The following is a 25,973-nucleotide window of genomic DNA, read 5'->3' as shown; positions in this document are numbered from 1 at the left end:
CATAATTGAGGAGCTGAATGCAACTTAAATAAATGACACTTAAAACAGGACGGATAGTCTAAAAATGATAATAATCAGAAACTAAAATTCCAGATGATTTCAACTATCCCTGGGAGGTGCAGAGGAAAGCAAAGAGAAGTATGGGTCAGCTGACACACTCATTGTGGGTAGTAAGAGGTGAGGACAAACTATTCTAGATCTGGTGTCATGCCCAATATGGAAATATGTCTATGGAAAAGGTAAGGGTAAAACCCCGGCAGACTAGAATGAGGGTACAGCATTCCAGAGGAAATTTTGCGGAATACTGGGAGGGCAGCCTTGGGATGACTACGGCCACTTACCATAAAGCTAAAATTATTAAGTCTCAACCTGCTGTAGGAATAGACAGTTAATGAGGATTGGGGTAAAACTACAAAAATAAACCATACAGTTCAAGGTGGGGGGGGTGAATATTATATAATCCTGTGGTGAATACCACAACCCCAAAGGCAAAAAAAATTAAAAATTTATAGCTATATTAGTCATCAGAAAAATGCAATTCAAAACCACAGCAAGATACGACATCAGACCCACGAGGATGGCTATTGTTTTTAAAAATGGGAAAATAACAAGTGTTATCCGATAGAAAGTAGAACCCTCATACACTGATGGTGGGGAGGAGAAATCATACAGCCCCTCTGGAAAACAGTCTAGCGGGTCCTCCAAAAGTTACACAGAACGTTGCCATTTGACCCGGGGGAGGCACATATTGCTGAGAAGTGGATACATATGTCTGCACAAAAACCTGCACACAAGTATTTACAGCAGCCTTATCCACAGTAGCTGCAAGGCAGAAACAACTCAAACGTTCATTGATGGATGACCGGGTAAATGAAATGCAGCATAGCCATGGATCCACCCGTCCATGAAATATCAGACAGCCGTACAGAGAAACGAAGCACGGTCACGTGCTACCCTATGGATGAACCCTGGAAAAATGACACAAAGTGAAAGAAGCCGGCCACCAAACCCCAAATATTACAGGATTCCACTTATATGAACTGTCCAGAAGAGGCAAGTCTATACAGACAAGAAAGTGTCTCAGTGGTTGCCTTGGGTTGGAGGAGGTGGGGGCTGACAGCTGCAGGGTCTGCTTTCTTCTGGAGATTCTAATATTGATTGTGGTGATTGTTGCAAAACTCTGGGGGATACACCAAAAAAACACAATGAATGAATGAATTCTATGACATATAAATAATATCTCAAAAAGCGGCTACTTAGGGGCACCTGGGTGGCTCAGTCATTGGGCATCTGCCTTCGGCTTGGGTCATGATCCCAGCCAGGGCCCTAGGATCGAGTCCTGAGTCGGGGTTCCTGCTCAGTGGGAAGCCTGCTTCTCCCTCCCCCATTCCCCCTGTGTATGTTCCCTCTCTCGCTGTCTCTTACTCTGTCAAATAAATAAATAAAATCTAAAAAAAAAAAATAAAAAGATGTACCAAAACAATTTATAGACATGACTGACTACCTATCAATTGGAAACAACAACAGTTTTAAAGAATAATAAAAAATAAACACGAATATCTTTATTATATAGAGAGCTCTTGTCAGCTAATAAACTGTAAGCAGCCCAATTTTTTAAATGTGTGAAAGGACTCACAAAAGAGGCAACACAAGTGACTAAAGGCATATAAACAAATATTCAACATCTCTAGAAATCAAAGGCGTTAACCCCCATCGAAGAGCAACAATGCAGTGTTGGGAGGGTGCGGGGAAATGGGCATTCTCTCACCTAGACTCTCAGTTTGCTTGGGACAAAAGGGGTTTCTCAACAAGCAGGACTTTCTGTGTTAAAAAGGGAAAGTCCTGGGGCGCCTGAATGGCTCAGTCACTTAGGTGTCCAACTCTTGGTTTTGGCTCGGGTCATGACCTCAGGGTCTTGAGATCGAGCCTCTCATTGGGCTCCACTCTCAGCCCAGAGTCTGCTTCAGGTTCTCTCCCTCTCCCTTTGCCCCTCCCCTCTGCTCCTGCACTCTCTCTCACTCTCCACCCCCCTCACCAAATAAAGTAAATAAATAAAATCTTTAAAGTACAGTTCATAAGTCCATACAGCCATTCCAGGGAGTCATTTAGAAATAGGTATCAAGAAGCTTTTTACAAATATATACCTTCTGGCTCGGAATTCTACTACCTGGAATTTATTCTGATAAAATTCATTCAACAAATATTTGTGGAGGGTCGAACATGTATACTGGATGATGCTGGGGGATACCAAGATATGCCTATAAGTATTTTTATCTCAGGATTTTGTAACAATGAAAAGTTGGAGGGGTGGTTGGGTGGCTCAGTCAGTTGGGCTCCAGGCTCTTGGTTTTAGCTCAGGTCATGATCTCATGGGTCATGAGGTCAAGCCTCTTTTGGGCTCCCTGCTCATCGGGGAGTCTGCTTGAGATTTTCTCTCCCTCTCCCTCTGCCTCTCCTCCCATTCATGCTCGCTCTTTCTCAAATAAATAAATCTTAAAAAAAAAAAAAAAAGAAGAATTGGAAACAAACTACATGTTGAACTATTGGAGATCATTTAGATAAACACAATGAAATACTCCCCAAGTGCTAAAAATGATGCTGTAGAAGAATATTTATTGACATGGAAATATGGATACACCACACATTGCTGAATGGAAAAAAAAACAAGTTAGAAAGTTGTGTGCACCAGTAACCCCAATTTGCAAAGTAGATACTCATGTGTATAAAAAAATGCCTGACAGGATACACCCCAAAATGTTAACAGTGATTGTCTCTGGGTATTGGGATTAAAAGTAAACTTCATTTACTTCTTCTGCTTCAACTGTATTAAATGTTTTCATCATAATAAACACGAATCGCTTTTGTGACAACACGACAGAAGTCAACTGCCTTTAAAAAACAAAAGAACACCTGTCATGCCTCTATTGGTAGAAGCCCCAAGGAGAGGGGTTCAGAAAGTCAAGTCTGTGTGTATGACAGCTACCATGACTGAGTACCTTCTGCATGCCAGGACTTCACACAGCCCATCCCCTCAAGTGCTCCCAAGAATCCAGCAAGATAGGGGTCCTCATCTCATTTGACAGATGCTACCTACCACTAGGTAGACACACAGATGACACCTACCACTAGGTAGGTGGTAGACATACAGGTAGACACACAGATGACACCTACCACTAATTGCACAGCTACTGAGAAGCAAAACTGGGTTTGGGCCCAGGCCCCTGTCTCTACCTTAGCTAGGTGTCCTTGTTCCTGAGGAAGGGCAGAGAAAGGTCCTGAGCTAGTAGGTCCTCCGTCCTGTAGGCCCTTGTCTGCCGTCCCCGCAGACCGTCCAGGAGGTGACAGAAGAACAAGTTAGCAAGGGTGGGGACACCAGCAAAGGGAAGGCGTGGCGCTAGAAGGCCCACTGGCAGAGGTCAGGGCTCTGGGCAGACTGGCCAGTACTCCTCGCCTGCTGGGCGACTCTCAGGAAGCCCAACCACATCCGGCCCCAGGAGTTCCCAGGCTCTGTGCACACCCAGAGGCGGTGAGAGAAAGCCTCCCAAAGCCTGCAGCTTCCCTGCCGAAACAGCAGGGGGAAAAGAGCCTGCCAGCGGAAATCTTCTCCCTGGGCCCAGCCACTGCTGGCCAGTCCATTCCCCTCTTGGGGCCCGCGGGGCCTCCTCTTCTGTGCATGAACAGGGTGTGAAGGATGATGGCTCCAGGACCCTCCCAGACTTAAATTCTCTGAACCTATGGCCCTTCCTCACATAGAGCCTGGCAGGAAGAGGAAGGGGGGGAGGCGCCCCACCCAGCTCCCAAAGGATCCCCCCCTCCTCTTCCCCTCAGCTCCATTCCCACCACTATTTTTAGAACAGAGCACAGGGAGCATCTCCACCAGTCCTGCCACGCTCAGAGCCCCAGGTGGAACAGCAGCCCCATTCATTCTGCTCCAGCAGGAACACACCAGGAATTTATAGACCAGCCAGCCGACTAGACAACCTCTCCCCACGCCATTAGCCAGGCCGTTTCTCAATATTTCCATTACAGCCCAAAGTGGTGACTTACTTTTTCTAATGACAACACAGCTGAGTGAGACAAGGAGGGCGTCTCTAGGACATCTGTGCCCTCTCCCACCCCCAACCTGGCCAACTATTCAAAAGTCACGGAAGAGGAACACTGTACTAGAAGCTTAAGTTATGGGGCCTAGTTTCAGTTCTAACACCAACTGCTTGGCCCTTGGCCAGGTTCTTGCCCCTCTCTTGGTCTTGGTTTCTATAAATCAGCTTGTTCATCAACCCATCTTGGTGTGGGAGGAGGGAGGATTTTCAGTTCCCCATTCAAAGGTTCAGTGGTTCCATCAAAACTCTAGTCATTCGGGGCACCTGGGTGGCTCAGTGGGTTAAAGCCTCTACCTCCGGCTCAGGTCATGGTCCCAGGGTCCTGGGATCGAGCCCCGCATCGGGCTCCCTGCAGGGAGCCTGCTTCCTCCTCTCTCTCTCTCTCTCTGCCTGCCTCTCTGCCTACTTGTAATCTGTCTGTCAAACAAATAAAATTAAAAAAAAAAAAAACCCAACTCTAGTCATTCATAAAATAAACACTGCACTCATTGGCTCCTGGGTATGTATTGAGTTGTGTTCCCAAGGTCTATCTGAGAGTTGATGACGGGTCTCAGAATGCACTCTCCCACTGAAAACTCTGTTATAAATGGTGGTCAGCTTCTTGGGCTAGCCTACTTAACCTTAATGTTCTTCCACGAGGAGCAACAGCCGAAAGCTATCAGAGAAAGTCATTCCCATTTGAAAGACACTGTTTTAGGAAATTTACCTGGAATAGTGTTTGAGTAAAAGAAGATATACATTAAAGGCAATGAAAAATGTCAGGGGTGACTTCTGGGGAAGAGTCTGAAGGAGATTTCTGACTACACGAGAAATGAAAGGTACTGAGTATTGATTACCACAAATTCCACTTGAAAGTCAGCATAGGCCATAGACCCAGTCGTGGGAAAGGTTAAAGAACACATATATGTGAAGTTCAAACAGGAGTCTGATGAGTAGAAAAGAAGAAGGAAGGGGTGAGGATTTGGGGTTGGAAGCTCCTTGTACTGGCTTCCCGGGGGCCAGCCTGGAAGGAGGTACCTTTGGGTGGGAGGAGGCAGGTGTGTGTTCATAATTTGTGTACCTATGATAGGGATCCCTTCCAGTACGAAATCTGTAAGTATATCGTGAGTACATGATGAATATTAACCACATATTAATGTGAATATTAACCACATGATGAACATTAGCCACACATTTGCATATACCCACCATGCATACACTCTTGTTCCAATGTGAAGAACAAATTGTCTGTTTTCTTTCTCCCTTTAACCTGCTACTGAGTTCTGAGGCTTTGAAGATGACTCCTGGAGCTCATCTAGACTCAACTGCCTCATTTTTCTTGGTAAAGAAGCAGATAATCAGAGAGAGAGAGTAATTTGCCCAAAGTCCACAGTGAGTTACCGGCAACATCAGGATTTGAACTAAGATCTTCAGAATCCTATTCTGGTTTTCTCTGAGGGCAAGAGTTTCAGTGAGAGGGGAGCCCCCACAAATCTGGGGACGAGAACCACAGGAGCAGCTCTGGTCAGTTCTCCTTTGTCTCTGAGGATGCCAGGAGTCAGCATAGACTATGGTAGTATCCATGACCCTGAAATGAACCTGGCCAGATTGTTTAGTAAAACACGTGGGGATCCAGGCTCTGCTCTCACCAAATGGAGGCACAACAGAGAAAGCTCTCAGCCAAGACAGTCAGGAGATTTGGCTTGGCCACTAACTTGCCCATGACTATGGCCAGGTCACTTCCCTGGTTTGAGACTCAGTTTCCTTATTTAAATTCTAGAACATGAGAGTCTCAAACCATAGGACCCAATTCAATTCTACAACATCTCCTGAGTGTGTACCAAGAATAGGGCAGTAACAGAAAAAGAAACAGACAAGATAGGATGGCTACTGGCTGCCAAGGAGCTCACAGTCTTGCAGAAGAGACATATCTGCCTAACGCACTGTTAAGGGTGAATGCCATGGGGCCACAGAGAAGGAAGCAAGGACTTCTGATGCACTTCTGACGCACGTCTGAGAACAGTGTCTCAGGAATGGGCCTGAGCCCTAAAGGTTGAGGCCTGCAGGGGCCACAAAGGGAGGCAGGCAACCATAGGTGGAATGGCCGAAATACGAATGCACAGAGTTCGGAGAAGGGTTGAAATAATCCAGGGCGGCCAGACTGGAGCCACACAATGAGAGTAGAGCGTTCCCAGCGAGAGCCTTGAGAGCCGAGCGGAGACCCGGCCTTTATTCTAAACAGCCTCCCTCATGGTCTGAAGCTGCTTGGCTGGTCTGTGATAGCCGGAAAGCAGTAATGCAGAGCGATCCAAGGGGCCCTGGCACTGGGCCACCACGGTCCAATCCTCGCCACCCCAGCTGCGTGAACTTGTGCAAGTTTCTTAACTTCTCTGAGACTCAGCGTCTTTCTCTACCAGTTGGGTGTAAGGAGAGTAGATGTGTAATGGGGATAATGAACCTCATGAGGGCCAGAGTGAGGATCAAAGAGACAACACAGGTCACAGTGTACATGCTCACCCGACCACCCCATGTTATCATTCTGCCCTTAAGCCAGGAATCTGGGAAAAAGGGAAGGATGGTGGCCCTGTTCGGAGAAAGGCTGGAGGGAAGATAAGGTCAAGACAGTATGGAGGGTCAGGTTGTGCTGTCTTCCTTAAGAGCTAAAACAAGGGGACGCTTCGGTGGCTCAGTGGGTTAAAGCCTCTGCCTTCGGCTCAGGTCCTGGGATCGAGCCCCACATCAGGCTCTCTGCTCAGTAGGGAGCCTGCCTCCCCCTCTCTGCCTACTTGTGATTTCTGTCTAATAAATAAATAAAATCTTAAAAAAAAAAAAAGAGCTAAAACAAGAAGACCACCATGGCAGAGGAGAAGAGCAAGATGGTGAAGCCGGCAGTCTGTCCAGAGCCAGATGGGCAGCAAGCCGGGGAGAGGAGAAGGCTGCAGAGACTGGAAAACACTTGAGCCGTTTAGGGAAAAGAGCCTGCTTCTTAGGGGGAGTGTCTGAAATCCAGTCCAGCTGATTCCCAGTCACTTGGAGTTGAGATTTAGAACTAGTCAATTAGCAAAATCTGGGCCCAGAGTGCAGAGCCGACTCTTTCCCTGCCCTTGACGGGGCCCGGGCCAAAGGCCTATTTCCAGGACTCAGGCCCTAAACCTGCAGCTATCCCCTTCTGCCTTTGGCCCCAGTTCCATTGCTGCTGAGTACCCAGTACTGTGTCTGCTGATCCTCTAGAATGCCAGAGTCGAAAGGGAAAGGGCCATTCAGCGACCGTTCCAGCGCCCCCTGACAGCCTGCCTTCAGGAACTCTCCCTTGTCCTTCATATCAAATCTGGTGTGAAGCTCTTGCGCTTTTCTGGGCTACCCCTCGGACACATGAACTCTGGGAGCTTAGTCTCCACTGTGCGGAGAACAAGACATTCATTTATCCTAAGGCATCTCCTCTAGAGCTGAAAGGGCCACGGCTTCCACACGCACGATATCATCCTCCTCCCTCTTCCAGAAGGAGATGATTGATTTCTCTGCTTCCGCCCGCAAAGAGCAAGCCTCTGCATCTGGGACGAGCAGTGGGTCAGATGGAAAGGCCCTGGCTTGAAGACCAGCTCAGCCTCTTGTCAGCCGTGTGACCTGGGATTAATCATTTAGCTTCTCTGAGTCCCAGGCCCTTTTACCCGTACAGCGAGGCTGCTGGTGGTCTGGGGAGATAATGCCTGGGGACCCTGGCTGCCACCCCGGAAGGCCCCGCTGTCCCTGTGAGGAACCCTCCCAGGGACAGCCTCCACCCTCCCTCTGCAAACCCCACCTGGGGCTATGTGTGAGAAAGGCGGGCTTTGGTGGATGAAAAATGTTTAAATAAAAGATTAAAAAAAAAAATAGACAGGACATACATAAAGAAATGTCCTTATTTCCAACAGGTCCCAGCTCCCAAAGGGTCAAAAGGCCAGGCCAGCTGAGACCCGGCATGGCTCCTTCCAGGAGAGACAGAGTTTCAAAAGACCCAGCGCCTGAGAACTCAGAAAACACGGGATCTGAGGGTGTGAGGAGAACTTAAAGGATCACTTTGTATTCAAATCGCACAGATGGCCTTTTTAACAATAAATGGTTTGCTCCCATCCTCCCGGCTCCCAGGCCCCAGACACCAAATGAAGACAATTGGACCATCAGGAAAGAGACCATTGTGTAGGCTTCTTAGCATGATTTATGTGGAGGGCGGGGCCCAGCCATGTTTCCCGTGATTATGACTCTCAGATGCCATTTCCATAGCATGTCCATCATCCCTCGCTGGGACGGCCAGGGACGCTGAAGAGCGGCAGCCGCTCGGTCATGTTTCATCTTCTCGAGCCCGTGGAGCCCAGGGCATTGTTTCATCCATCTGAGAGGCAGAGCCTCAGTGGTGCTGTGGCTCCCCACGGTCCCCAGATGGACGGGCCCAGGCCCTCCAGGAGCTGATGTTTGCTCCCTCAGCGGCCGGCTGGGCCTAGGACCCCAATGGGAGCACCAGTCAAGTCGGCAGGTTGTCGGGGACAAGCTGGGAGGAAAGCCCTGTCCCCAGGGCTCCGGGTTGTGTTCTGATTCTCCATTTCCTGGTAGCCAGAGCTCCTGTCCTCGGCAACAGTCTGGGGGGCGGAGGTTGGTCACCAGGTCCTGGAGAGTCGAGCTTGCTGCCTTTCCAGACAGGCGATCCTCCCGGGCCTCGCATTCCCCTTAATGTCATTTTATAAGGGAATCAAATGAAATCCAAGCGCAGCTTGCTGTCTCTGCCGAGGCAGCTGCTCAGCCTCTCAGAATGAACCCTGCGGGCAGAGTCTAGGCCCCCAGACACGGGCCTGTTCCCCTGCTGGGCTGGGACATCAGCACGGTCACTGGCAGATACATGCCGTCCCCTCTTCAGGAGGTGTCTGATCTTGCCTACATGGGAGGTGAGGGATATAGCATTCCCTTCTGGGCCATCCTTCGTGGAGTTCAAGTGGCCACGGCAGCTAAATAACCTCACCAGGCATAAGAGCCCTCTCTAAAGACACTGAGCTCTTACAGGACACGAGGCAGAGACCATCCAAGGTCCAGGGGCTTCTCTGGCCTGAGCCATCTCTCCAGCCTCTTTGATCCCCTTTTTCTATGCAAGTGAATGTGGTCCTATATATACCTCTTGTGTCCGACCTGTGTTACTCAGACCTGTGACCTCTGGCTTCCCTCCCTCTAGGTCTTGGCAGTTAAAGAAGGGTAGGAGAGCTGTCCAAGCCTGAACTCCAGGCTGTGACCAGGCTGGGCTCTAATCACTCTCCCCCAATTGGTCTTCCTTTAGCTAAGCCACACCTAGCCCCAGTCCCTGAACCTTGGGCGCTCTGCAGAAAGCAAACCAATCTGTTTCTAGAGGACTGTGTCCCAACTTCCTGTTGGGCCATTCAGCACAGGATGGGCAATCTCTACTGAGGCCTGGGGGCTGTGAACTTTCCCACCTGGGCCAGGCGAAGCCCCAGCTGTTCCCACCTTCCAGGGCCATTGCTAGAACTCAGCACTTTGCCCACCCAGGCGCAGCCAGGAGGAGGCTCTGTGAAGAAGGCTCCAGGGCTCACTTGCATCACTGAGAGAACAAGACAAAGTGGAGAACAAAGGCGGATGGGGGCCAGGGAATTCTCTCCTCTCAGCCCAGAGCCTCTACTGTATCCCAACGTCTGGAAAGTCACATATCTACCTCCCCAGATTACCCAGGACAGGCCACCACAGCTATTCACCCAGAAGACTGAACGGACCCCGTATGTGATCCCTTTATACCCACTTGGGTGCCTCCTTGGGCTCTCTGCTCTTCTAGAAATGTACCTGAGGCTGTCCCTCTCTTGAAAGCCTTCAGTGGCTTCCCACTGTATCTAGAGTGACATCAGCAAAACATTAACCACCGTGGCCCTGCGTGATCTGGCCCCACCCACCCTCCTGGTCTGCCTCCTCACGCAGTTCCAGCCACACTAGCCTTTGCCAGCCCCAGCAGGCCAAGGTCTTTCCCATCTCAGGTACTGTCCCCAGGCTGTTCCATTTGCCTGGAACACTGCTTCCAAAATCCTTGACTGGCTAACTCCTTTCTGGCCTGCAGGTCTCAACTTTAAAGTTATTATATTCCCTACCCACTGACCCCACCCCCCATAGCAATCTAAGTAATATTCTCTCTTAAAGGAATCCTTTTCTTCATGTATGATCAGTTTGTCATCTTGTGCATGCGTGTGTGTGTGTGTGTGTGTGTGTGTGTATCTATTTAACGCTCACTCCCCTACTAGGACTGGTATCTTGATAAGAGCAGAGACCATATCCACCTCCTTCTCCACAGAATCCCCAGCTCCTAGCCTAGAGCCTGGCATAAAATATCTGCCGGATGAAGGAATGAATGAATGAGAACGGATGAAGAAGTGATTGCTTAGAGATGTCTTCTGGCAGCGGAGGCTGATGACCTTGCTCTCCAGCAGGGCTGACCTCCGCCAACCTCTCCTGTGCCCCCAAAGCAGGCACTGGCACCACGGGAAGCCCAGATGCTCTTTCTTCTCCTTTCTCCTCGTAGAGAAAAAGTTGGGAGTCTTCTCCATCTGGGACTTTCTGATGCCAGTCGGCACGTGCCCACAGAGCCTCTCACACCACTGTGGTCCTTCTGAAGCCAGTCCACACACACACCCGTGGGGCCACTCCCTTCAGATGACCCTAGGCCCACCATCTTGGTCCTCCGTTTTGGATCCAGTTGAGGTGAGGTTACTGTGTGGTAGGGGATGCCCAAGAAAGGGTTAAGTTGCCAGAAGCAGAGTCCCGCCCTTGGGTTTGCTCAGCCAATCAGAGTCTGTCCTGATGAGGTAAAGCTTCTATCCTGGGTAGCATTGGTTGAGTTGGCCGCCCCCATCTCCTGCTGGAGGGAGCCATAGGGGTGGAGTTTCTGTGGAACCAGACAGAACTGGAATTAGCTCGCTGCCTACTCAGGCCAGGGCTGCCTGTCTCCAAGACCTGCCCCTGTTCCTTCCTAAGGTGCTCGGACAGACCCTGGCATCTCCTGGGTCCCGCCTCTAGCTGACCAGTGGAGATGACAAGGCGTCCCATCTGGGAGAAGGCTCAGAGCCAGAGGACACTCGGGAGGCCTCAGTTTCCCTGCCTGGGCCCCAGAATACAGCAGCTGGTTAGCAGGCAGTGACCTGGAGCACGCATCCCATGTGCTCAGAGCAGCAGCGTTCAGCTTCAATAAGCAAGGCCACTAGAAGAATCTTCCTATATAAACATAGCTTTCAAGTGATAACAAGAGCGGCTAGTTCACAGAGCTCTTCTTGTGTGCACATGACACGAGCTTAATCGTCCTGAGAACCCCGTCAATCCGTCCACTTTCCTGATGAAAACACTGAGTCTCAGCGAGGCTCGGTGCCTCTCCTGAGCTCATAGGGTGGTCAGAGTTTACGCCTCCCATATCACTTGCCGGATTATTTCTGAGCAGTCTGTTGGCATATCTGTCTCTGCCCCTGGACTGCGATCTTGCAAGGCAAGAGTGTGGCGGATCCATCTGTGCATTCCTACCGTGGAGTCCAGGGTGCACCCTGAGAACGGAGCTGTTCCTGCTGCCCTGCACCCCTCTCCTACCTGACGGCCATCAGCAGCCTGCTCTCCTCAGAAGCTTCCCCTGGCCCAGGCCCGTGCCGTGCATGTGGTGGGGGCTCAGAGGAGGTTCCCAGAGTGGACGGTGAATGTGCGGCCCAGACCCAGCCAGACGGCTCTCAGGACCCCAACAGGCTCACCTTTAAACTGTGGCTTACCATTCCTAGTCGCCTCTGCCCAGTGAAAGGAAAGTTCCATAGGATAGGTCCCATCCATCTCTGGGACCCCAAAGGACCTAACCCAGTGTCTGGCACAGAGGAGTCATCTGTTTTGTGTGTTTGATTGAATAACCAAAGAAAGATGCACCTATTTGCCCCCGTTGGCCCCAGGCAGGACTACCTGTGAGTTATTCTAGATTAGAAGCATCCCAGCTTCCCTCCCCATGGGGGGCAGTCTAGTGAAAGTTATCCGAGGCAGAAGAAAGGCAGGTTCCCTCTAGGAATCCATACTGAAGTAAGGAAGGAGAGTTCTGATGAGAAAGAAGGGTGTGGGGAGCGGAAGGAAGCTGGGTCTTAACTGTACAGAGAGAAGGAGAATTCACGTGGGTGACCCAGGGCAGCCTCTTCCCTAACCGCGGGCAGCTCCAAGGGAGCTGGAGAAAGGCAAAGGAGCCCCCAGAGAAGGGGTACAGGCTGGACACTGCCTGCCTCGTTGTGTCCACACTGCCCCAGTGGAGGGCCCCAACCCCAGCTGCAACCCACTGGTGCTCCAGGGACAGCACAGAAAGCCTGTGACTGCCCCAACAGACCTGGCCTCTGCAGGCATTAGAGTTCACAGGCAATCCAGTCCTATGGAAATCTGTAGGACAGGGTTCTCTCATGGAGACTGCATACTCCCAGGCCCTCCATGATGATCTTCCCTGGGAAGCTTTCAAGACCATCCCAAAGTTCAAAGAGCTAGAAAGAGCCACCTGACCAATGCATGAGTAGGACCACTGAGGGAACTGCTGCAGAAGTCACACACAGGTGGTGGCCCATCTGTCTCTCTGTTGTTCTTGGAATCCATCTTCTTCCACCACCCTCTGCCTTTCCCAACAAGCATTTCATGTTCAGGGCGTCCCATTTACGGTTTACAAGCTTGGGAAGAAGAACTTTGCGTTCCTTGAGGTGTATGAAGGGTCCCCCCCTTCCAAGGGATCAGCAAACACGGTTGAACAGGGTGGAGAAGGGGCAGCATGGGACTCCGGGGAGTACCCCCTGCAAACCCTTCTCTCCCCAGAGAGGCATCTGGGGTGGGGCAGGGAGCAGCCTGGGCAAAGGCTTCCCTTTTGCCGGCAGACGGCAGACGGTGGAGCATTCTCAGAAAGAACAAAGAAAAGGCATTTAAAATAAATAAATAAATAAATAAAGGCATGCTACTCAGGACAAATTAATCAAGCAAGACTCTTTCTGCCTGAAAAGCAAGAAGCTGGGGCCTAAGCTCTGCCTGGCCTTCCCTCTTCTCTCTCCCTGGAGGTCAGCAACCTTAGCAGAAAGGCTGTGGCCTAGCCCTTGGCAAAGACGTTCCTGGTCACCTCTGAGGCTGCCAGGACCTGGTGGACCTGAGTGCAGGTGGTTGACCAGTCAGCTGGATGGCCACCAGGCCAAGTTGTTAAGGTTGCTAGAGCGCTCCTGGAACTCCATGGGCCTGGAGAAAATCATATTTACCAGAATTTTTCTCAAGGAGCTTTTTATAATGGACCAGAAGGAGTAAGTTGCTAAGACTCTTGAAGTGTGTGTGGTGGGGGAGGTTGGGCCTGAGACCCCAAGGGGGCTCGCCTGCCTAACAGAAGGTGCTTCCATAAGTCCCTTCTTAGGATGGTGGGTGTGGGGTTGTACAGGGCCACTGCAGGGTTTAGTTCGCAGGCAAGCGGGCAGTTCTGAGGTTGTCCCAGTGCTCTTTCTTTACCCTTCTCCCCCCAACACACAGCTGCTCCAGTAAACACACATTTAAAGAGCTTTGATTTGAAGAGTTACCTAACTGTTGCCAGCCCAGGGCGCCCATAGGTCTTGGCATGGCCCCAAATCCGGGCCCCAAACTCTGGGGTCCTTCCAGTGTCCGCCAGCCAAATCCACAGCCGGCAGGGCCCAGAGCCTGTCTCGGAAACTCGGACTACCTTCAGCCACTCACACTGCCCTCCCAACCGGAGATGGAGAGACCACCCCAGGCACCGAGAAGACATTTGTCAACACACTCCAGAGCCTGAAAACACTGAAGTTGAAGCAGAAAGACTTCTTCCCCATCACCCACCAGAAGGAGCTAAACCCAAAATATAAGAAAGCTGGGGGAGGGGGGCATGAGTTCAACCATGAATCATCCCAGGGACCGCCCCAGTGTAGAGAATGGCCTGGTTTCTGACCATGACCAAGTCGGGATCAAGGATACCAGGCAGCCTACAGTGTCAGCGACAGGTCTCGGATCAGCAGAAGAGCCTGACAATGGGAGAGTAGCAACAAGGAGCTGGCGGGTGTGGGGGGTGCGGCAGTGCAGTCCCCACCGCTGTGGTTGAGCGAGCATCCAGTGCGTGCCAGGCACTGTGCCAGGAACTGCGTCTGTACCATCTCATTTCCCTCTCCCAGTAACCCTTTGAAGGAGGAACTGTTGTTCCCAGATGGGGACACCAAAGCGTTGAGCAGTAGTGAGACTTGCCTAAGGTCAAGTGACTTGTCAGCCAGTGGCAGAGCGTGAGTCAAAGGGCTGTCCTCCTTCGTCAAGTTACTCTTGTCTCTGGCTGGTATAAAACAAAATAACTTCCAAGTCTGAGATGACCAAATTCTCAGACTGTTACTCCCTTCATGAGGGAATAGTCGCGGGGCTGCTATCTGCCGCCACACCAGGCGCGGCTGCCCAGAAGTCCCCTGTCCTCGGCAGGCCCGTCCCGGCAGCCCCCACCGTAAGCCTGCCAAACGTATGGGGAAGAAGACCTGGCCACCAGCTTTATTGGCTCAATCTCTCGCCCCGAGCCAGCAGACCACCCACTCAGATCCTTCTGCAGCCAACCACACCAAACCCCCAAATGGCCAACACTTTCAGTAGAGAGAAGTCACCTGCATGACTCACAAATGGGAAATACAGCTGTGCCCAGTGGCTGGCCTCCGGCTGACAAAGGGGAAGCCATGACCTGGCTCCCATCCCCTCCACAGGCACTGGACCAGCTTCGGGGCACCCATCTCCAGTCAGCCCCAGCAGGGAGGCTCTAATCTTCCCCGATGTTCCAGCTGGCTGGCCCCCCATCCCCAGCCAACTCTACTTGGCTCCACTTGGCCATGGCCTGCATCAAACCAGAACAGTTTCCACTGCGGACATTGCCTCCCAATGGTACCAGCCCTCGGCCAGCGTCAAACATCCAGTGCACTACCCCTAGGCATGACCTACCCCATGGCAGAGGGCGCCTCCCTGCCAGGCGGCAACAAAAGGCCAACCCCAATTCAACCTGGCCGGAGGCAAACCATCTAATGGAGCCGAGAAGCGATGGCCATGCTCCCTTAGGCACCGTCGCTCTACCTGAGCCAAGCAAACCTACTCAGTGGACCCCGTGACATGCCGAGAGGGAGAGACATTCAAGCACGGGCTTCCCTGCCAAGAGCTTGTTGCTCAGGTCCAAGTCCTAAGCTGGAGCTGGTCCCAGGCTCAATGCAGAGGCTTGAGGGTCCGGGCTGGGGAAGGGAAGCCGGGCAGCCCGGGCCACGGCTGCCAGCAAGGCCCTTACCTTGCGCTCCGGGGGCGAAGCCGTGAGCTGTTGCTGCTTAGCGATGTTCTCCGACAGGCACCAGCACACTCTCTTCTTCTGCTCCTGTGAGTGCGCTTCCAAAGTGAATAAGCACTCTGCCTTCTGACGTCAGGGCAAACAGAGGAGAGGATGGTCAGGGCTGCTCCCTGGTTCAGGGGGCTCCCAGGCCCAAGCCCATCCCCGGATTCCAGAGGGTGAGGCTGCAGCAGGGAGGGGAGGGCCAGCTAAAAGCCACAAATGCACACTAATCCCCAGTGACATCGAGGCAGCCCGAGGAGCAGGGAAGCTGGATCGGGGGCCAGCTGGCGAGCGCGCGGTGTGTGCCCGCGGGTTGTGTGCGGGGGGAGGCGTTAGTTCCCAACACAGTGGAGGCCTGTGGAGAGCCACAGGACAGAAACGGTGAGGTCACCCCCGGGGACAGGCAGCACAAGGCGGCAGCTGGGGGAACACATGGGGGACCCAGAGGGCCAAGGTCTCCAGCCCTCTGATGCCCTATGGAGTCAGGACCCCACCTCCCGCTCACAAACCCCCTCCCCCCGACCATGGCTCAGGATCTGATCACAAAGCCCAGGTTAGATGGGCAGTTGGACAGACATAACAACAGAACTCAAACAGAAACTCAGGTCCCTTCAGGAAGTCTTTGGCAGGCGTAGTCACGTGGCCACACCAGTGCCTGGCGCAGGAGCTGGGTCTGGCCCGACCTGGGGTCTTTCAGCCCAGCCAAGTGCAAGGACAGACACCAGCACGGCCACTGCTGTCATTCCCATCCCGCTCTGCCATCTAACTTCGTCAAGTGCCATCTCGTCCCCCCAACTAGACTAGAAAATCCTTCCAGGAAGGCCTTTTCCATCTGCACCCAGCACAGTCCTTGGCAAGTAACGGCCTCAGTAAGCTCTCGCTCCTGGAGAGACTTCCGGGACGAGGTCAAAGCCAGGCCAGCTGTAGCACAAGCATCAGGGCACTGCCAAGACCCAGGGAGGTGGCCCTGGGGAGCTGGAACATGTTGGGGGGGAAGTGCGGGGGTGGGTTTGGAGGCAGTCGAGCAGGCCCAGGGCTATCATGCACTCTAGAACACTCTGGTCAGGGGACTGCAGGCTCTTTCCGACTCCACTGGAATTTGATTATAACCTCACAGGGCTGTGATTACATGAGCTCAGCCAGGGAGCTGAGAGTAGGAGCTGGATGGCTTGGAACTGAGAAAAAGACAGTGTTTCTATGCAGTCCTTCCTTGTTTTGCAGTTGGACAGGCCTGGCTTGAATTCCAGCTTTGCCACTTCCTGCCTGTGGACCTCAGGAAAGGCTGTCAAGTGGGAACGGTAACGACATCACCCCCTCTCAGAGCTCGTGAGCGGGTAAGTCAGGAGAACAATCGGAGGCCTCAACAGACAGCAGCTACCGTTGTTATCACTCCACACTTTGCTCATTTAATAAATATTTATTGAGTGCCTGCTACATGTCAGGGACTCTACTAGGTCAGGGATGAAGAAGCAAATAAGAGAGACTGAGCTCTGGCACTCAGGTTGGGGCAGAGACAATAAACCAATAAACAACGAAATAATATCATTACTAATTGGGAAAAGGCCAAAAGGCAGAGGCGCTGCTTGAGCCTGGTGGTCAGAGAAGGCCTTTCTACAGGGGCAGTTCTTGGGTGAAGGCTGGAATACTAAAGGCCAGCAAGGCAAGTGCTTGGGAGAAACTCTTCCAAGCAGAAGGAACAGCACATGTGAGGGCTCTGAGCCGAGATGGTTACCAGCATCATCAACTACCACATGCAACAGTCTCAATTCTGCCACTACCCCGCCAGCCCTCAGGGATGCCACTCTTGGGGCGGGGCCGGCTCCCATGCTAAGTGTTCCCAGAGCACCAGCCACTCCTCTCCTCCCCCAAAGTGCTCAGAAGCTGATCTTCCTAAACGCGTCGGTGGGAAGAAATTGCCTCCTCTTAGCTTCAGGGAACTGGGCGGATATGGGGAGGAAATCCTCCCACTTAACAACAGATTCCTCCACTTCTCAGAACCCCCAGCCCACTGCAGGGGAAGGACAAGCTCAGCAAAAAAGACCCCAAGATTCCCCGGAGGGAAGCCAGCTAGGGTAGGAGCTGACCGGAGGGCCCTGTGTTCCGTCTCATCATGTTCCCCTGCCAGGTGAGGGGAAAGGCAAGGACCCTGGTCCTTTCCAGCTTAGAAAGGCCATTTCTCCACAAAGCTGGCCCTGCCTTTACCTAGCTCTTTCGGCTTCAGCAAATCCCTTAATCTCCCGGAGCCAGACCTCCTCTTCCCTTTCTGTGCCAAAGCAGGAATTCTGCCTTAATAACAATTCATTTTATCTAACTCATTTTAAAGAGTATTTTCCCACCCATCCATGCTCTCATTTTGACCTTGACAATCCCACGAAGAGTTAGGGAGGGCTTAGATGGTTACTCCCAATCCAAGGAAGAGGAAAACCAAGGCTCAGAGTGGCTGAGGGCTTCCTCCAGCTCTTAATGTCAGTGAGCAGCAGAAGGAAGGCTCAGAGCCTTGCAGAAACACCCATTGAGATTTGATTCCCCCATACCCAGGAGGCCCCCTCAGAGGCTGCTGGGCTGCTGAGGGCTGGCAGGAATGCTCCCCCTTTGCCCTAAGCAACCCGAGCACAAAGGCCTTCAAAGAGCAATGCCAGCCAGCAGCTCTCAGAGCAGCTACAGAGCTCGCTGGAACCGTTTTGTACTATTCCACATTGCTCTGTGTTTGAGGACAGTGGCCCCTTCCTACAAGACAGCAGGAGAGCCTCCCCTCACAGTGACAGGGCTGCCAGGGTCCTCATCTTGAGACACCCCCCGACATGCATACCCCTCATAGCACTAAGTGCTTCACCAGTGGGGTCTCAGCCCTTCTTCCAACAACCTTGCCAAGTAGAGGCTGTGATTCTGTCCATTTTACTGACACCCACAAGAACCACTTCCTCTTCCCTGCCCTGTGGATAATCTCTTTTTAGAAAATCATACTTCCCTCTGCCTGGGATGATGACCATATGACCTGATTCAGTAGGAGAGTTCGGGGCTGAATCTCTGGCCCTGAGAGCTTGAAGCGGAAAGCCTCCTAAGTCTAGGGAATCCAGAAGCCTTCTGAGCTAACAAAGACCTAAACCCAGGCCTGGCCAAGGGTTAAGGGTTGGCTGTCCTAGATGGGCAAACATCTGAGGGGCTCCTTGCTCCCCAGGCTCCTCTCTAGGTGCTTTGGAGGTTGGTCTGGTAAAGAGAGAACGCACAGAACCAACGCCCTCCAGAAGCTGAACTCCCATCTGCATACATCTGTCCAAATCAGGGACCCCACTGCCTGCCTGGGGGCTCGATATGAATGTTTTCTCTTAATCCCCACATGATTTAACTCACTGCTTCTGATGCCACTGCACACTGAGCCCTCACATACCAGAATCCAGGGCTGCGGCCCTAAGCAGCCTTGAAGGCATCCTCACGTCACTCACCCAGAGAGAGGGCTCCTGATGGGGCAGTACTGGGCCTGGGCCTCTGCATTCAAACATCCTCAAATCCAACCAGAAACCCAGGTCCTCCTGGCCTCCTTAAGAACCCTGTCTTGCCTTACCTCCTCTTTCTTGAATGAGTATTATCTTTGTAGGAACCAAAACCCTTCTGTTACTGTTTGTTCACTCGCCTTGACGAGCCTCTCTTTTAGTTCTAATGACCTGACGACCCAGGTAGGAAGGAAAGGCACAGCTGTTAACCATTTTTCAGACGAGAACACTGGGGCTTGGAGAGGCTAAGTCAGCAGCCCCAGGAGACCTCAGGAAAGGAGAGTCAAAGTCTGCCTTCTGCCTCCTCCAGAGCCTGTAATCTGACCACATTTGTATAACTCTGTGTGTACATTACAAGGAACATGAGATATTCCTCTTAGCTTTCTTTTTAAAAGGTCAATAAATCATTAGTGATGTCTCTAATGGAGAACAAATGAATACGAAAAGCTCTCCCCCCCGTTACGAAGCTGACAATAATAATAACTCCCATTTACGGAGCACTCACCGTGTGCCAGACTCTGTGCTAAGTGCTTTGGTCAGGGTATCTTATTGAATCTCATTTAATCATTACGACAACCCTGCCAGGTAGGCCCTGTTTCAGCCTTGTTTCAGAGAGGCGTATGTGACTTGCCCAGATCACTCAGTTAGGAAACGGCAGAGCCAGATTCAAGTCTAGGACTTCCTAACCCCAGAGCACAGACTCTTCAATGAATGGAGTGCGGGATCAGATTCTAAGCGAACAGTCCTTGACCAACATGCCCTTTGTCCCAGGGACCCCAGTGCCCTCAAGCTAGCAGGGGGCTGCGTTGGTCCCCTGGGTTTGCAGGGGCTGAGGGACACCTGTCCAGGAGAACAGAGGCCCCAGGGCCGAGCACTGCCTAGGACAATCACATCCAAGACCTACTTCGGGGAAACACCCAAAGCTGGGGCCAGCCAGGCAACTGAGGCTTTCTGGATTCCATGGAAAACCCTTCAAACTCCTGACTCTCCTGCCACACTTTCTTTTCCAGGAGCCACCTGCGTGTTAGACAATGAAGATACACCACTTGTCAGAAGGTCCCGTGAAGACGTGAGTTTGGGGCTCCCCATGGGATCCAAAACCACAGGACAAGCAGGACAAGCAGGCACCCTGGCTTCCGGTTCCAGACGTGCCTCTCCCCACAGCTTCTACGGAGAAAAGAGAGGCCTCTGGCTGCCTGTGAGCTCGCATCTTCCAGCCCCTCTGGCTCAGAACTCCTGGCACTTTAACTGAACTAAAAGGCCGGGGATCAATACCCTTTGGCAGTCTTTGGAGAGCCGGGAGGTCCCAGGTCCCTGGAAGCCAATGAGCAGAAGTGCTTTTCTCTGGGCCGCACAAACCAGCTGGCAGGAAGCTCTCCCGGCATTAAAGAACCTGGAGCTTCATCTCAGGCCCTGCCAGGGAGAACTGGAAGCCGGAGGGGCAAGGCCGAGGGGCCAAAGCTCTGGCTTTCCCCAGCCTTGTTCACAGCTGCTAGGCTGTTTGCAGAGCTCCACGGACTTGAATCCCCACCGGCTCTGCAGGGCCTCTGCTGGCTGCTTCCTGGGCCTGGTAGAGGAGTGCCAACATGGGGCAGGGGGAGACATCCAATGCCTTCCTGGCCCTTGGGTCAGGGGGCAGCCAAGGTCCCCAGTTCAGCTCCAACAATCCCTGCTGCCCTTTGGAACTCTCTGCCCTCCCGTGAAGCTAACTGGTCAACTCTGTCTTCTCCCCCAGGTGTCTGGTCCCCGCAGGGGACTCTCTCGGAGGCCTGCATCTCTTTTCATGGCCAGGAACCAGAGGAATGATTTTCAGTCACAAGCGACATACACACTCCTTCTCGAAAGGGTGTATTCCTCTTGGCCAGCTAGTGTAGACCATGTCCTGCCCAGAGCGTCTTGTCCCACAAGACTGGCCAGTTCCCAGGACTGTTATGAGGGACGGATGTAAGCAGAAGCAGAGGACAGAAACGGGGTTAATGAATCCTTGCTTGGAACAGATACTGCCCCTGCTCCTAGGAGCAGACATGAGATTGGGAACAGAAAATCTGCTGAAAATATAAGAGTCTAGATGGCTCAGTGGCTGTGATCAAACCCTTGATCTGACAATACGCATCTCCCAAACTATATCAGGCAGTAAGTGGTTTGCCTGATTTTGTTCAACAAAGGCATAGCACTGCCCATATGTGTTTCTGATCAGACCAAGACAAGCAGGAATACCAGTCACACTGAGTGGGCGTCCTTGCAGCCCAAAATACAGACGCTTAATGTTTTCTTTAGCCTGCGTTAGCGGGCCCAGGTAAAGGTGCAATTACCTTCCGACACTTTAAAATACTGACAAGGGGCGCCTGGGTGGCTGAGTGGATTGAGCCTCTGCCTTGCGTTCGTTCGGGTCATGATCCCAGGGTCCTGGGATCGAGCCCCGAGTGGGGCTCTCTGCTTAGCAGGGAGCCTGCTTCCCCCTCTCTCTCTCTGCCTGCCTCTCTGCCTACTTGTGATCTCTCTCCCTCTGTCAAATAAATAAATAAAAATCTTAAAAAATAATAAAATAGGGACGCCTGGGTGGCTCAGTTGGTTAAGCAGCTGCCTTCGGCTCAGGTCATGATCCCAGCGTCCTGGGATCGAGTCCCACATCGGGCTCCTTGTTCTGTGGGGAGCCTGCTTCTCCCTCTGCCTCTGCCTGCCACTCTGTCTGCCTGTGCTCGCTCTCTCTCTCTCTCTTTCTGACAAATAAATAAAATCTTTAAAAAAAAATAAAATAAATAAAATAAAATACTGACAAGATGCTGTAGGAGGGGTCATGGGTGGGACTGCCTGGAAAAAGAGGAAGAAAGGCCGGCACAAGAATCAGGGCAATTTCCAGAAGAAAGACTACCAACCAAGTAAATCAGGTGAGGCATGGGTGTCAGGCCACACCCTCATGATGACCCCGCCAGGTGCTGGAGACCAGGGTGTCCCGAGCAGGGGATCACAGTGTCCTTCTGTCCTCTCTAGGCACTTTTTAAAGATTTTTAAAATTTATTTATTTGACAGAAAGAGAGAGAGAGAGAGCATGCACACAAGCAGGGGGAGCAGCAGGCAGAGGGACAGGGAGACGCAGGCTCCCTGCTGAGCAGGGAGTCTGACACAGGCTCGATCCCAGGACCCCAAGATCATGACCTGAGCCAAAGGCAGACGCTTCATTGACTGAGCCACCCAGGCATCCCCCCTTCTAGACACTTCTGCGCCCACTGCTCCTCCACACAGAGGTGAGAGGCACTGAGGCAGGGACTGCTATCCCCATTTCACAGGGCAGCAACCCTGCCCAGGACCACGGTATGAGATGCTACAGAGCCTGGCCCCAGAGCCCCGGACTACACCCAGACCAATGTCTTCTCACCAGTGCCAGGCCACAGAGCTCTCTGTGGATCTAGAGGCAAGGACTCACCTCTGCTAGATACAGCACACAGAACTTCAGGTCTTCTGAAGAACCTTGGAGGGAACAAAAGTGAGACTTGAGTTAGCGTCGGCCCCAGAGACCAAGCAGCTTGCCCTAGCACCGCCACCTGCCTCGTCCAGAAGCCCGTATGTGGTACCTCCTGGAAGGAGGAGAAGGAAGAGACAGGCACAGGGGACAGGGAAATCGCTGGAGGAAAGCCCACTAAGTAACTAAGCAGATGGAGACATGGCAATAGGGCCTTGGCCCACAGATCAGTGTCACCCAAGGAATGCTGTGGTCCCACCCCCAGGACAGGTATCCAGGAGCACCTCGGGGCCTCAAACCACCAGGGGCAGGGAAGCTGTCGCCCATCTCAGGAGGCCTCCCTCTTTCCATGCTCCCTGTATTAAGGGACCCAGAGGGACACAGATTCAAGATCCCCCTCCAGTCATGGGCTGGATGTTGCCTACAGACGGCTTCCCAGCCCAGGCCCGGCTCCTTGGTATGTCTTCCTAGAGCCCCGGTCTCGAATCCCAAATTCACCCATTCTTCACACCTCCCACCTGGGAGGCCACTGGGTGGGAACGTCAGGCTCCCCACTCCTCCCGCAGAGGAGTGAAGGCGGAAGAACTACAGAAGCTGTATTTGCTCAGACTGCTTCGGAAACACACAGACCAAGAGATGACCTTGGCTGCCGGAGAAGGCTTCTTGCAGGAGGATCCTTTTGAACTTGAATGCAGGATGGGAAGAAAGGATGAGGGCATGGGCACAGCATGGGCACAGGCAACAAAGTACAGAAGCACAAGGTGTGGCTCAACGGCTAGCAAGCGTGTGGAAGAAGCCCTGCACCTTCTCTGACTACTGTGGGCTGCTCCTTGGAACCTGGCATCCCTCCCCACCGGGCTTCATTCTTCTGGGCACAGACCAGGGACGGTTAGGGACTTCCTGAGTTTCAAGCAGTTGACCTCACTGGGCAGGTAGTCCTTTTCAAGACCACTCCACCTGTAGAAAACCCCACATGCTTACTGTGCCCCGTGCTTTCCGTGCATAAGCCCAGCCCTTGCCACAACCCCTAGGACACAGGGGCTGTTATCGTCCATGATTCATGTGAGGAAACAGGCTCAACACACACTGGAATCAAAGAAATGGTCCAATAAACCAAAATGTGTTGCCAAGTAAAGGTGACAAAGTAACAGAGACAGTGGGTCAAGCCAATTCCTAAGAAAAGTCATGAGGGAGGACCCTCGTGTGGGTGACAGCCAGGCCCCCCACCTGGAGCAAGCACGTGGGCAGTTCCCTGGGCAAAACGAGGGCGAGAGGTGCCGGCAAGATCCAGAGACAAAGAGGCCAAAAGTAAGTGGCGGGGGGTACTCTCTGGACTTAGAAGAAATCCTTCTACTTCTCCCCACCTACAGGAGGGTTGGGAGGGAGAAGTCCCCACCTACGAAGTCCATCATGTTTGAGAAACTCTCACTTGGAGGTTTCTGCCAACTTCTTGCCTTGCTGAGGGTAGAGACAAGGGGAGGTGGTTTCTTTTGTTTAAGAAAACGTACTGAATGTCTCCTTGACTTTCCAGAACCAGATCTTAGTGCCAAGGGAGAAACAAAAAGATCTATGTGAGAAAATAACAGAAATGTGGGTTTTAGAAGCTGGCAGTGAGAAAATAGAAGGCTCTAGAAGGGGCGGGGGGAAGCCAAGGAGAGGGGAGCCTCAGGGAGACAGGAGGCTGAGGTTGGGGGGAAACTCAGACATATTCCCTACGGCGAGGGGTGGTTGACGACTGCTTGACAACTTTCCTGGGCCTTGACACCCCCTGCCCACCACCCTCCCACATTACCCCGAACCGCCCCTGAAATAGGCTCCGTGTCACAGCCTTGTGCTGGCCGCACTTGAGAGAAGGACGGAATGGGGGCAGTGCTCAGCATGGCTCGGAGCCTCATAAAGGGACAGCAAGCCTCGGGAGCCCAGGGTGCCAGGAAGGAGCCACAGCTGCAGAACAGCAGGCCACGAGGTGTCTGAGCCAGGCAAGCAACCTCACCCTTTTAGGAGTCCTTCTGGGACACAAGTCTGGGCTCTGGGCTTTCCAGAGTGTGGAAATGTGGGGTGAGTAAAAAGGGACACAGAGGTAGCCCACATTTGGGTTTTCCATCCAACAGTCCAACTGCCGTCACCATTTTGAAATTCCATAGAAGTCCCCGGCCCCTGGGTGAACCCTGCTTCCTACCAAGGACTGTGGACTGTGCAGAGAGAGTCCCAGAGGCACAGAGATGTTTTTCCCCTCCTAAGTCTGACTCCTCTGTCATGTTCCCAGAGCCCCCTCCAGCCTAGTCTGAGGTCCCAAATTCAACCATCGGCCAAGCCTTCCCTACGCTGTGTGACAAGCCAGGAGGCATGTTGTTCCCATTTTCCAGTTGCAGAAACTGAGACCCCGGGAGAGAAAACAAGCTGTACAGGCATGCAGTGAGTGAGGGGCAGAGCTGAGATTTAAACCCAGGACGGCTGCCTCTAAAGCCCGTGTTCCGACCCCTGTGTCCCATTTCTGCTCCCCCTCCCTCGCACCGGTTTACACATCTGCACGCCCCCAGAGGTGGGACCATGACTCTCCCCCTGCTATCACCTGGCAGCCAGCTCTCAGGTGGGCGCTGAGAATGCACTCAGCACATGTCAACTGACTAAATTTAACTCCAAGCATTCCAGCAGCTGGGACCTAAGCCGCTGGGTTTCCAAGCCTGCGCACCTGGCTCCCCAGGGTGGATGGAGAGCCCAAGAATCAGCTGGACATCTCCAGGCCATCCTGAGAGACCAGAGCAGGCCAGAAAGACACCCTGTGGGCGGGATGCTGGCCACCCAGGGAGGGAGAAACAAAAAGACCAGCAAAGCCAGTGGGCGACAGAGACAGGAAGAGGCCACAATGGGCCCCGGACAACCAGAGATGTCCCAATTGTTAGCGCGAGCTCTCCGCCTGTTCCCATTACACTGCCGTTCAGACCTGCTGAAGCTGGGGGGATGCTGGGCAGGAGGAGGGCCAGCTTAAGGTTTAAGCTTAAGGTTTAAGTGGCCACCAGCAGCTGGGAGCTCTGGAGAAGGGTGCTTTCCAGCCCCCAAGCTGGGCAGCGCTTCTAGTCTCCTAGTGAGTTACACATTCACTCAGTCAAGCAACATTCACTGGGCACCGGCAATGTTCTGAGCCTCGTGCTAGACCCTAGGAGGACGCTTGGCCGGGAGAGCCAAGCTCCATTCAGGCGAGTCACACACAGGAGTCATCGGTCCTTGGGTGGGGTAGATTCTCGCCTTCCGGGGAAAAGCCCTCACCAGCCCTAGCCCACAGGAAAGGCCACGTGTGCTCCTCATTCCCATCCTCTTTGCCCCAGACTGAACTTTTCCCACATGCTGACTTGAAAGGGACACAGCTGGGAGGCATGAGCCACATTCATCAGGTACCATTCTGCCACGAGAAGCTCCAGTGGAGGCCCCACGTGGACCTCTTAAAACCCTCACTCAGGCCCTGGCTGCGGCGGCAGGTGTCTGTGGGGGCCAGGGACATGGGCCAGAAGACGGGTACCGGGACTCAGGACACTGGGTTCCACCACTCCAACTCTGACTGCAGGAGAGGGGGATACTGGACCCACAAGCCTGTCTCAGGGGAGGAGGCA

At 52.7% G+C, this 25,973-nt stretch overlaps 1 protein-coding gene across 7 annotated transcripts in view; it reads right to left on the bottom strand.

Moving 5' to 3' along the window:
• Nucleotides 1-25,973, bottom strand: part of RGS3 (regulator of G protein signaling 3) — a 119,166-nt gene that overhangs the window by 38,502 nt on the left and 54,691 nt on the right. For 5 of the 7 annotated variants that reach the window (XM_047699393.1, XM_047699395.1, XM_047699394.1 and 2 more), the window contains 2 exons: nucleotides 22,330-22,373; nucleotides 15,376-15,498 (listed from right to left, as the gene is read on the bottom strand). In XM_047699393.1, coding sequence (XP_047555349.1) covers nucleotides 15,376-15,498; nucleotides 22,330-22,373 — 167 coding nt within the window. Of the gene's footprint in view, nucleotides 1-6,895; nucleotides 10,984-15,375; nucleotides 15,499-22,329; nucleotides 22,374-25,973 lie in introns of those variants that run through there. The other 2 variants (XM_047699397.1, XM_047699402.1) reach the window with 2 other exon arrangements.

Source organism: Lutra lutra, chromosome 13 (assembly GCF_902655055.1).
Source record: "Lutra lutra chromosome 13, mLutLut1.2, whole genome shotgun sequence".
Lineage (NCBI taxonomy): Eukaryota > Metazoa > Chordata > Mammalia > Carnivora > Mustelidae > Lutra > Lutra lutra.
Note: the sequence above shows the minus strand (reverse complement) of the source record. Positions and strands in the feature narration are given on the sequence as shown.